Source organism: Chaetura pelagica, unplaced genomic scaffold, assembly GCF_000747805.2.
Source record: "Chaetura pelagica isolate M959 unplaced genomic scaffold, ChaPel_1.0 scaffold224, whole genome shotgun sequence".
Classification (NCBI taxonomy): Eukaryota; Metazoa; Chordata; class Aves; order Apodiformes; family Apodidae; genus Chaetura; species Chaetura pelagica.
The window spans coordinates 358,985-371,002 of NW_009953316.1; the positions used below are offsets into that span (position 1 = coordinate 358,985).

The window sequence follows — 12,018 nt, forward strand, 5'->3', positions numbered from 1 at the left end:
GATGGAGTTGACAGGCCCTGCCGAGCAGCTCGGATCCGGTTCCCACACTGGCGGGGACCTAAAACTAACATCCCCGAATGAGGTAACAGCACTTGAGTCAACAAACCGGCCCCGCCAGATGGATGGGGTGAAGGAGGACCCTCCAGCTGCTCCCAGGAGTGTCCCGCTGCCCCCAAATTATCTCACAGGTGGTCCCACTGCTGCTTTTGCATCACCTGGTTGGATCAAGGTCTGGTCCTCCCCAGCATCCTCTGACTCAGCTCACTGGGGACACCACAGAGGAGCCATGCTGGTCCTCTGGGAGGTGGTCACAGAGTTCTGTGGCTGAGCTGGAGCCTGGGTACACCAGCTGCCTCTGACATGGTCATCTCTTGCTTCATCTAGTACATTTTGCTGTTGGGATGAGCATCCATCCATCCATCCACCCACCCACCCATCCTTCAGTCCCTCCCAAGGCTGGAGCACTCCAAGCAGCCAGTGAAAACCCAGCTGAAGATAGACTTGTGAGCCAGACCCTGGAAAAGTCAGCCTGTGTAATGCAAGGCATCAAGCTAATGAACCTCGTTAGGAAACTCATTAAGATCCTGCTGTAATTGAAGGAGAAAGGGCAAAAAGGAGGATGGGGAACATGGACCAAACTTCAGTGCTGGTTAAAAGCATTCCCTGAAGACAGAGGATGGTGGGGACCAGCCTGTAAAGTACCTTTGGTCCACAAAGTGGTGCCAACCATGCCTGGCTCTTTTTTTTGGGTTTTTTAAGATTTACAGATGGAGGGTTTTTTTAAATGATTTTTAAATTTACAGCACCTGGAGAAACTGAGGTACAGGAAGGCACAATGCCTGCAATCCCAACCATTTGTTTGTTCCCAACCATTTTGCTTAAATCTCTCCATCACCAACGCTGCCCTGTGACCCTGTCTCTCCATGGAGGTGGGGAGGGAGGGTCTGCACTGCCCCCCTGCCCTGCCACCTGTGACCTGGACACTTGCCCCACTGCTGGGCCCTCACATCCCTTGATGCTTCTTCCCCAGCTTCTCTCTGGAGCTGAGCTTTTAGCACAAGGCTGCTGCAGCTCTGGCTTGATCTTGCAGATCAGGATTGGAGCCATTTCTGGAACACTTCTCCTTATAGCACACACTTTCCTGTTTTCCCACGGCTTGCAAAATGCAAAGGATTTTTTCACTTTGCTGTCAAGATTTGGCCAAAGACTTGTTTACCAGGCCTACAAAACAGGGAAACCAGATAGTGCCATTTCTCTGTTACCTGCTCAGCTTGGGAGGCACAAAACTTGCTTCAGTTTTCAGGAATACACCGAGTGGAAAGCTAACAGGGAGCAGGTGGGAGGTGTTTTGGCAGCCGAGAAGGGCAATGCAAGGGGAAGATGCACCCTTGCAGTCCTTCTGCAGCTGCTTCCAGGCATGATTAGCATTTTTTACTAACAATGCTCTGCCCCATGATTATTCCCAGAGGAATCTAAGGGAAACAGGGCAGCAGACTCCTGGGCTCACCAGTTCCAGCCTCCCTGTGGCCCAAAGAAGCGATGGATGCCGTGATGTCCACCCACCCCATAGCTCACCAGTGTGTTGCTGTGCACCAGCACTTCCCAGCCTTCCATCCCTATTCCCAAAAAGCTTCCTGGCACAGCTTCAGGGAAGCCACAGGGAGGACTAGAGCTCTGTGCAGGGCAGGACTGCACCCAGAAGGAGAAGGGAGGCAGTAAACACCAACACGGTCATAAGTTGCCTGGGTGTTTTAAGGTCCAAAATCTAATTGGCTCAATCTGATGAAATATTTGTATATATTCAATATAAACTTTGATGGGATGATTGCCCAACATGGACGTGGTTGCAGGTTAAGTCATTGCAGGAAGGGGATGCAGAGGATGATCTCAGGAAAGGCTGTCCTGGTGTTGCCTCTGGGCCACTGGCACCATTGTAATAAAGTTCCTCCTTGGGGTCATCCTCAGCATTAGGGGCAGCATGACTAAGAACATCATTTTTTCTGCAGGTGTCCAGGCAAGGAGCGTTTACACCCAACAGCAGCCAGAGTAGGAAGGTGATGACCATGAGATGGCAGCAGCCAGGTGCTTCTGTTCCTCCAGGAGCACAGTGGGTGCTACCAGGAGCTCCAAGCCCTCTCCAGGGCTGCCAGGCAGGGCCACCACCAAGCCACAGGAAGTTTAAAGAGGTGCTGTGGTCAGTAGGAGCAACTGTGCTCATCTCAGCAAGTATCTCAAGAGGTTTTATGAACACATAGGGGCTTCACTCTGTGTCTCACCACTGTATGGTGTAGTCAAGAGTTGGTGCATTTTACAAATGGTACAGCAGAGGTTTATGAGCTTGAGCAGCTATTTCTGATGCTGTGCAGCAGAAGCTGTGAGAAGGTCCCTGAAGATCCAGAAACCAAGAGCATTATAATGCCCAAGCCCATCCCTGAGCCCTACCCACAGCTCAGATAGATACAATGATTATGTCAGGATCTCATGTGGTGCTGCCTCCTCTTCTTTGTCATAAACTTAAAACTTCAGCCTATTTATAAGTTATCAGTGTCTTGCACCTTCCCTATTACAGGAAACTTGTTTCCACAAGAATAATTTTGAAGTTGGGTGTCTCTCAGAAAAGCCAGCAGAGAAGTACCCACCCACCAGAAAAGGGGTCTTGGTGTATAGTCTTAGGTTGGGTTTGTCCTTCCCCAACCTTGGCACCACATTTTACTACTCCCTGATATTGCAGAAGGTCTGAAACAAATAAATGGAGGTTTTTTTCTCCTGTTTTAGGGCTTTATGAGACCTGAATAGCATTGAGGAGCACAGTGAGTTCCAGGCTCCAGGCTGCTGTGCTTCCCTCTTGCTCTGCAGCTGAATGCCCCCCCACCCCAGCTGTGAGGCTGCAAGATCTCACCAAGTGCACAACAACTGTGGAGGAATTCTACCTTTTTTGCTTGAGTTTTGGGATGGACTCCTGGCCCCTCTGCAAAGGCAAAAAGCTTTCCCATTAGCCTTTGCAGAAGGGAAGTTTCACCCTCTAAAATTTCCCATTGCTCTTTTTCTGAGCCCTGGGAGGCTCAGCTGGTCCTTCTACTAGAAGAAGAAAACCACATGGGCCTCTTCTCCTCCTTCCATGTTCTCCACTGGGTGATGCTGCTGATTGTGGATTTGCATTTGCCATTTTACATCCCAAAAGTCGTTGCATCTTATTCTGATGAAATGACTCTCCTCCCTGTAGGCTCACATGCTCAGGGTACCACAGGTTCAAAGCTGATCTCCAACAACAACACAACTGCTAATCCTACAGAGAAGTCCAAAAGGGTGCTACTTACACAGTTCCTAGCTTCTTTCAGGTATATAGTGGTGGGCCAATTATTTTGCATCTGGTCTTCACAGATTATCTGAAAAGACAGAAAGAAGAGCAACTCTCACATCATTGAAATAGGTTGGAAGAAGAAGTTGGTCACCAAGAAAACAGACCACCTCAAGCCAGGAGACATCCCAACCAAAGCTCTGATCCATTTTATGGAAATGAGACAGGTGTGGGAGCCCTTCACTCAACTCTTCATATATGAAAAGGATTTTCATAGCAAACTGACCCAGCTGTTTAAGGGATGTTTGCTCATTCACTTCCCAAACCAGGATTTGCAGCGTGGGGTGAAGTAGGAATTGGCTCAGGCAGTAGGAATATCCATGCCAGTGGATCAAGATGCAGTCCTGTCCTACAAAGCATGAACATCTCAAAACAGGATTTCCTTCCTTCCTTTCTAGCACTATAGTTATCCTGGCTTGTGTTTGGAGACCTCCCTACACTCCCAAACCATTTTCTGTTAATGTCATCCATGAGCAGTTGATGCTGAATTGTGGCCTTTGGCCTCTCATCATGTCCAAGTCCACCCCAAGGCAGCTTCTGCTCTTCAAAATGCTTCCCTCTCTCTTCCTAGATTTCATTTCACCACTCTTCAGCACCCAGACCACAAACCCCATGTCTCCACACTGGAAAGCTATGGGAGAAAGGGGTTTCATTTACAAATATTTTGCTGCCTTGTGTTTTCCTACAGCAGATCTCTCTGACACAGACATAGATTCCTAGAATTGTTTAGGCTGGAAAAGACCTTTAAGATCATCAGTTCCAACCATTAGCCTAACACAGCCAAGTCCACCACTAAACCATACCCCTCACCACCACTTCTACCCATCTTTTAAATCCCTTCAGGGATGGTGACTCCACCACTTCTCTGGGCAGCCTGTTCGAGAGCCTGACAATGCTCAGCAAGAAGGGCTGCAGGTTCTACATCTAGGTGGATGCCATCCAGATATGAATAGACACCACTACAAAGTGCTCACCTTCCCATAGGGTTTGTTACCTTATTTTGGAAAGAAGCGTTAGGGTGTTGGCAGCCAGGACTGCTGCTTGCTGTCTGGTCCCCAGGGGCTGGAGCTGATGGCTGTGCACTGGCAGGGCTCTGGTCAGCACTGGAGGGTCTGGTTGGCACAGATCTGGTGTCCTGGCTTCTCTGGTCTGGGTCCCAAATATACAGCAAAAACAAGCAGACAAACACTGAAATGCTGTAGGGGATACAGCTGGCACAGGTCTGTTCATGAAGAGCTGGAAAGAAGTTTTTTGACTCTAGCCCTGCCTTGAAGCCCTCGTTTCACTTCATCTGGGGTGTCTTCCATGGAGATTTCTACACCAGAGGTAGCCTACCTGAGGTGGCTCCCCTGGGTCCCCCAGTGAATGAAGTGAATTGTGCAATCCCACTGAACACTGCAGATGCCTCCATTAGGAGGGGTGAAATGCCATAACCTCTGCTGGTGGCATCTCCATCAGCTATGGATGAAGCTTCCTGAAGCTATGGATGGTGACATGCTTAGAAGTAGAGCGTGGTACTATGGGAGACAGTCTGGGCTGGCCTGCCTGCCTACTCCTCCAGAAGGTCACATGCCCCACATCTGTCTGCCCCATACAGGTATTTCAGATACCCAAGATCATCTCAGATACTTTTGTTAAGGTCTGTAACATCTTACAGTTTCCTGTGCAGTGGGAGTAGTTCAAGGAGCACAGCAGCCTCCTCCCTCCCCAAGTCCTTTTGAAGAGATAGATCCCCATCCCTGGGCTCCTAATTGATCCTTAAATGGTGACAAAGAGAATAAAAACTCCACATTGTGTTCACAGCCTGTTTGCTTATGGGGGTCCTGTCTCTTCTACAGAAAGGATGAGGGATATTTCTCTCCCAGACACACTCTGAAGGCTCCAGGAGAGGATTAATTTCCAAGCCATCTGTTTCTCTTGCATTCTCTCACCTATTTATTACGTGTAAATGTTTTTTTCAAGCCTCTTTGTGCTCAATGCTTGAGGTAAAATCTGAACTAGCATAATTTTATGTATCAACGTTTACTGGAGAACAGACTTGTGGAGCAGGAGGGGAAAGAATTATCCTTCATGAAGATACCTATTTCACCTCCTAGTTCCTGCTAACATGATCTGGCTGAAGCCAGTGAAGATGGTCTTGTATAAAGGCCTGGGCCCATTTAGTGATGGTGGCAGCAAGGAGGAGCTGAAAGGCTGAGGTAGAAGGAGGTGGGGTTTTGAGTTGCTTCTGTATTGCTGGTAGCTGGAAAATGGGTCAAGAACAAACTTCTCCAGGGGATGATAATGAAGGGTTCAGTGTCATCACACTTTTTTTTCAGAGCCAGATGTGAGCTGAACTCACAATCCCACGCCAGTCTGGAAGGCTTCATGAAGCCCTCACAGTCCCACAGTGGGATTACTCCCTGTAAATGCTGCCAGCCAAGATGCCAAAGGAGACCCCAGGCTGGGCCTCACCAGGGCACTTAGGAAATAATAGGGATCTATAAAGCTCCAGAGGTCTAGAGAAAACGTGTTAATGGTGTTCAGCAAGATCCTAAACACCACATGGACACTCATAATGCTGCTTAGATAGAAGTCAGCAGCCAAACACCCTGCAGGAGTGATGAATATCCCACCTAACTGCTTAGACTCTCTAGAGGTTGTAAACTTAGGGTTTAGCCACAAAATCTCCTTAGTCTTCTAAAGCTTATGTTCTATGCACACCCAGACAGCCTTCACGAAGCTGTCAGCCATGCTAAGGACCTTCTGCAGTCAGGGCACTGTCAGTCTATTTCACCATCTCTACAGTGTCAGTCTCCATCTCTGACCTCGTTGCTCCTGGCTGCCTTTTGCAGTCACTGGAGGTCGAGTCGTTGCAGTTGATGGTGCTTCAGGCACAGTCTGGTCCATCTGAAAGCTGATGCCTGTGCTTTGCCAGCTGATCCATGCCTTGAATCTCACTAACTGCCTCGACTTGACCTCCACCAATGACAACAGGGACCTAAACATCCAGTTGTCATGGAGACAACTACACTGGGAAGTACTAAAATGAGACAAAGCGATGACACCCCGTAAGGACCATGTTTAGGGCAGCCAACGGAAAATACCACATAAGGGCCTCCTAACCCAAGAAATCAAGGTTCTAGTCTTCTGGTACCTGGTCCAAGAGTCGATGTGGTGGCTGCCTCTGAGACCTTTCTGTCGCCAGGTTGTGAAGTGGTGGGGGAGATGGGTCTGTCAAAAGATGTAACAGAAACGTTGGTGCTTTCAGGTCTGGTGGGAGTGGCCAGATCCTGGTCTGGAGAACTGGAAGAAGAGTGAGGCTGCTTAGTGACCAATGTGGGAGAAGTGTCACCATGGTCCTTAAGCCCAGGAGGAAGGCTCCCTGGAACTGTGGTGCTCATGGTGGTGCTGGCCAACTGCTTTGAAGGTTGGCTTCCCTGAGCTTTTGTGCTGGGAGAGGATGTGACAGTGGTCCCTGAACCTCCTGGAGTGGTTGTAGGGTTGCTGGCATGAGCTGGGACTGGATTTGCTGCAGTGGTGGCTGCTGAGCTTCCCAGGTTGGCTGGAGGGTCGGTCTGTTTGGCCACACTGGTGGCTGCAGCAGGGATGGCTGTTGAGGATCCAGAGCCTGGTGAAGAGCTGACCTGCTGAGGCAGGTTGGGTAATGTTGTGGGGGCAGGTGATGGGGTTTTTGGGTTGTTTGTAGAGATGGTCCCTTGAGCTGCAGCAGTTGCTATTGCAGAGGGGGAGGGGGAGTTTCCCGGTTTGCTTGTAGGGGTGGTTCCTTGGACACTGGTGAGTGGTACTGCAGAGGAGGTTGGTGTGTTTCCTGGCTTGCTTGTAGGTGTAGACCCTTGAAGTGCGGCAGGTGGTGTCACAGGGTTGGTTGGTGTGTCTCCTGGTTTGCTTGTAGGGTTGGCCCCTTGCACCGTGGTTGTGCCTGTAATCAGGTCCTGCTTATTTTCTCCTGGGCTTGCAGTAGTTGTCTCATCCTGAGAGCTGACACCTAGGGAAAAGTAAAAATGCCAAGATAAACTCTGAATTAAGGAAACTACCCTCGGTTTCCAGCCAGAACAGGTGTTTGTAGAAATAAACACTGACCAGAAACCATGAGTCATTCAGTCAGGGCTTGCCTCATGCCTACTAAACTCATACCAAATGCCATGTTCTGGTAGCACCATGTCCAGCAGAAAGCAGAGGAGAAGGAAGCTTGAGCCACCTCAACAACAAATGTAGTCAAACTCATAGGATTTCAAGAGGCTTGAAGGGTGAGGAGGAGAACAAGACCTGCTGGTTCCCAGAATGCAGGTCTCCCTCAGGTGATGGATGCACCAGCTCCTGTACAAAGTGCTGCAAGTCATTCCCAAAATACAGTACATCCAGCCCTTTTCAAGGAGCAGCCACGGGACATGCCAAATGCTGCTCATCCAACACCACTAGGAGGGTCTCTCACATCTCTGAAGTGGTGAGGAGCCTCAGGTAAATAAGGCAACACTTCTCACCTTTTTCAAAGTTACTTTCTGCTTGCAAACTCAAGCTTTGCTTCTTTAATTGCATAGATTTCAACTTAGCTTTTTTCTTTCCCTTTCCAAACTCAGATAATCACTATAAAGCCATAATAAAATAAGCACTCTCACTCAAATCCAGAGTTAAACCATTGAGAGTGGTGAGACACTGGAGCAGATTGCCCAGAGAAGCTGTGGATGCTCCATCCTTGGCAGTGTTCAAGGCCAGGTTGGGTGGAGCTTGGAGAAATCTGGTCTAGTGAAAGGTAGCCCTGCCCATAGATGTTCTTCAAGGGTGCCTTGCAACCCAAACCATTCTCTGATTCTATGAAAAGCTGCACACAGTGAAATTCTCCATTGATTGAACCATGGAAACAATATTTATTCCACTTGCTCTCAAAGAATGGGTCAACACTGGGCAGAGTTTGCAACCAAATACAAAAAGCATTGATTTGGAGCTGCATTATTTTAATTTTAAGGATGTTCATTTCACCAGCCCATTGCAAATCTTGCCATCAATCTATAATTTGTACTTATTTGTTTAGCTGATTATTTTACTATTCTGAAAAGCCTCAGAAATTCACATAAAAATGTTTCAAGTCAGCGGTCACTTTCAAGGGAAAATCTTAAAAAAAAAAGGATGCATTTAGGAAAAAGAGAAACAAGCCAGGAAAATGAAGGGCTCCACCTACATGTCCCATGCAAATCCTTAATGGCACCATGGTTTTTAGCCTGCATTTATCCATCACATAGAAATACAACTTTAATCATGGTTTGCTAGTTTTTGAGGAAATCCATGAAGTATTTCACTGAGAGTTGACATCACCTACGTGGGAAAAAAGCCCAGTCTCCAAACAAAGAGGGTTGTCCATTGCTTAGTTGTCTCACATACATAAGGAGATCTGCAATTTGTTTCTGAAGAATACTTTACATGTTCAGATAATGAAACTGGTTTATAGTGAGCTGAATGATTCACTACTAGTTGGGTCCATTTTTCTCTTGATAATCACTGCAGGAGCTCCATCAATTGCCACAGAGATAATTTCCCCCCACTGCACATGGTAATCAGCAGCTCTGGGCTCTTGCTCAAATTCACCCCAGGAAAAGTTCAACCAATTTTTTCACCCTTCAGGACTGTGGGCTGCCCTGAGCCACTTCATCCAAGGGTCTGGCTGGAGTCCAGACAACAACCTGATCTTGGAGGGAGGGAAGAGGGTTCTTCTATTTGATGGCTGTGCAGAGAGGGCTATTTTCTCTTTCAGAGCCTGTTTACTAGCACTGGTTGTGCTTCAAAGATCCAGTTTCTGAGATTTATACCCCAGAGGGAATCTAACCCCACCTTGTCAGGAGTCAGGGCAGGGGGGGGCAGGTGGAGGTGCATTTAGTACAGGACCTGGCCAGTGAGTTTTGGGATCCTGCAACAGCTCTGGGATCCCATGGGAGCTTCCTGGGGAGAGGGTGGGTTTGGAGGAGGCAGGAGGGCTATGGCTGATCTCTGGCATCTCAACTGGGGAATGCAGAGCCAGGAGAAAAGTTGTGCAGAGCCTCTCCTGAGAGAAAGTTCTTATTTCCCTTTCTCCACCAGCTGCCATTCCTGAAAACATCACTGAGATGGGAATTGAAACAGAAACTTGCAGCATGAATTATTTTAGGAAATCCTGGGCTTGTGAGAAAACATCTCCACTGAATCTGTGGGAAAAGAAGATTTGTGGAGAGAAGTCTTATTTCCTAGACTGGCCACTGGCTGTAGCAGAAGAGGTGAGGAAACAAAACACAGACATGGGGACCAAGGAAAGGAAACTCAGGGGCAAAAATCAGGTAGATGGGAGGTTTGTTGTATGTTTTTTTTTAATTTATTTTAAAGACCAGGCATCCAGTTAGCAACAAAATGGGTCTGTACTGTAAATAGGGTTGCAAAGGTTTGACAGGGGTTTTGACAACAAAGGAGGTAAAAAAAACCAAACAAAAAAGACACTAAAAAAGCTCCCCTGAAGGTAGAAATAAGACAAAAGAGACATAAATAAAGAAAGGTTTGGAAGGAAGGTGGAGGAAACCCCCCATTGCTTTTGCTTCCTTTTCATGCCCCAGCCTCACCCCAGAGAGGCAGGAAGAAAACATGCACTGAAGGAGAGGTATAAAAGACAATTCAATTCAACTGGGTCCAAAAGAGAAAGGGGCAGGTCCATGCTTTGGATCTGGGCCAGCCTTTGTGGCCAGCTGGGACCCCCTTCAAGCCTAGAAATGGGCATCCCTTCCCCAGTGCTTCCCCATCCCATCCTGGGGAGCTGCAGCTGCATTTTTACCACTTTTAGCAAAAAACGGGAGCAAAAGTTCAAAGCAAGAGGGTTGCTCTGTTGATGGAGGAAGCTGGTGTGGTTCTCCAGGCTTGCCCTGGCTGGTGTGGTACAATCAGAGAACCATTCAGGTTGGAAAAGACCCTTGGGCTCACCAAGTCCAACCATTAGAATTAGGGCCTCTTTCAAGGGACTTGGTGATTCAGCCCCAAAAAACAACTAGGAGAATAACCAAGACTCAAGTTGATGCCCAAAAAGGTTGCTAGTGTTTTATTGTTCCATATCTTTGCATCCAGTCTTAGATCTCCTCTCCTACTAAAGGAAACAGATGTTAAAGATCAGTTACTTCTTCATTTTTTAGCCAGGACCAGTGATTTAAGAGGATTCAAAGCAACAATGCCTGCTTGGAAATGGTGAAACATCATGCAGGAGATGGATGGGTGGATGGATGGATGGATGGATGGATGGATGGATGGATGGAGGGATGAATAGATCCAATGGGTGCTGATCACATGGCCTGTCCTACTACATGGATGCCACAGAGGTAGAAATCACTCTACTTTGGTGGGCAATGATCTACATCCCTTTGGCAGGTGGCAACACAAATAATGATGAGCCAGAAAACACAGGCTAGGGAGGGGCTTTTTACAAGGGCTTGTAGTGATAGGATGAGGGGAATTATTTCACACTGAAAGAGGAGAGATTTAGATTAGACATTAGGAAGAAGTTCTTTAGTGTGAGGGTGGTGAGGCACTGGAACAGGTTGCTCAGGGAAGTTGTGGAAGCCCCATCCATGGAAATGTTCAAGGCCAGGTTGGATAGGGCTCTGAGCAACCTGGTCTAGTGGGAGATGTTCCTGCCCATAGTAGAGGGTTTGGAACAAGATGATCTTTAAGGGCTCTTCCAACCCAAACCATTCTATGATTTTTTTTTTATATCTTGCATGTTCATCACCTGCAGAAGACCTGGCTTATGCAAACTCACTGCTCTCAGTTTCAGAAGCCTAGCAAATACTAAACTCCAAAGCAGAAAAAAAAATACAGACCAAGCAGCGAGAAGCAGCACAAGCCCACAGGTCACTATTTTTCTCCCACACATGCTGTGTATCTCTTTCAAAAGCCAAATAACTCTTTATTTATCTCTTCCTCCCTGACTGGCCACCCGTGCCAAATCTCAGCGACAGACCCAGGGGTAATAACTGGTAATGAGCCCATTTGCCTGGGCTGGTAGCCAGTATTGCCTGCCGAGTGGCCTCAGCAGAAAAGGATCTGGTTGAAGGAGGAAAAAAACCCCTGTAACCACAGACTGGTGGTGATAACAGCCAGACAGGACAGGATGATGTTCAGTGCCCCTTTAGCATAAAAATTCCTCACAAAAGATACAGCACGTCCTTTTGCAGCCAACAAATGACTCTTTCAGACCATGAGCCACGGAGATAAAGGGATCTAATGTTATGAGGGAGAAGGAGGATAGAGCAGAGGTCCTCTGAGCTATCTTCCCCTCACCTTACCAGGAGGAGATCCTTTCCAAAAGAAGGTTCACTTGAAGTCCCTCACCTTGTTTTCCAGAAGGCAGAAAATCACTACCTGCCCCTGACTGTCCTGGATGCATTTTGGCAGGGCAAGGCCACTGATTTCATTTCACTTTTTTGACTGTCATCGAGTCCTTTTTTTTAGGGAAAAACGGAAGTGATACAGCAGCTACCAGGGTATTTTGAAAGCACTGGCTGCAGTGAGTCTGCAGATGCTTTCCTCTGCACTTCTCCTCTCATACACATCACTCAGAAAGCCCCCAAAACCTTGCAATTCTGTGCTGAGTGTGGGGTAGACCCACAGGAGGAGAGTTCAAGTCCTCCACACGCATCCGTGGCCAAACAGCC

General features: G+C 47.8%; 1 protein-coding gene across 1 annotated transcript in view; it reads right to left on the reverse strand.

Moving 5' to 3' along the window:
* The window catches only part of PODXL (podocalyxin-like), an 18,505-nt gene extending 6,755 nt beyond the window's left edge, over window positions 1-11,750 (reverse strand). The window contains 5 exon segments of the mRNA XM_009998107.1: window positions 3,318-3,386; window positions 4,353-4,507; window positions 6,495-7,346; window positions 11,439-11,507; window positions 11,726-11,750. Of these exon segments, the coding sequence (XP_009996409.1) occupies window positions 3,318-3,386; window positions 4,353-4,507; window positions 6,495-7,346; window positions 11,439-11,507; window positions 11,726-11,750 (1,170 nt within the window).
* Window positions 11,751-12,018: the final 268 nt, after the last annotated feature.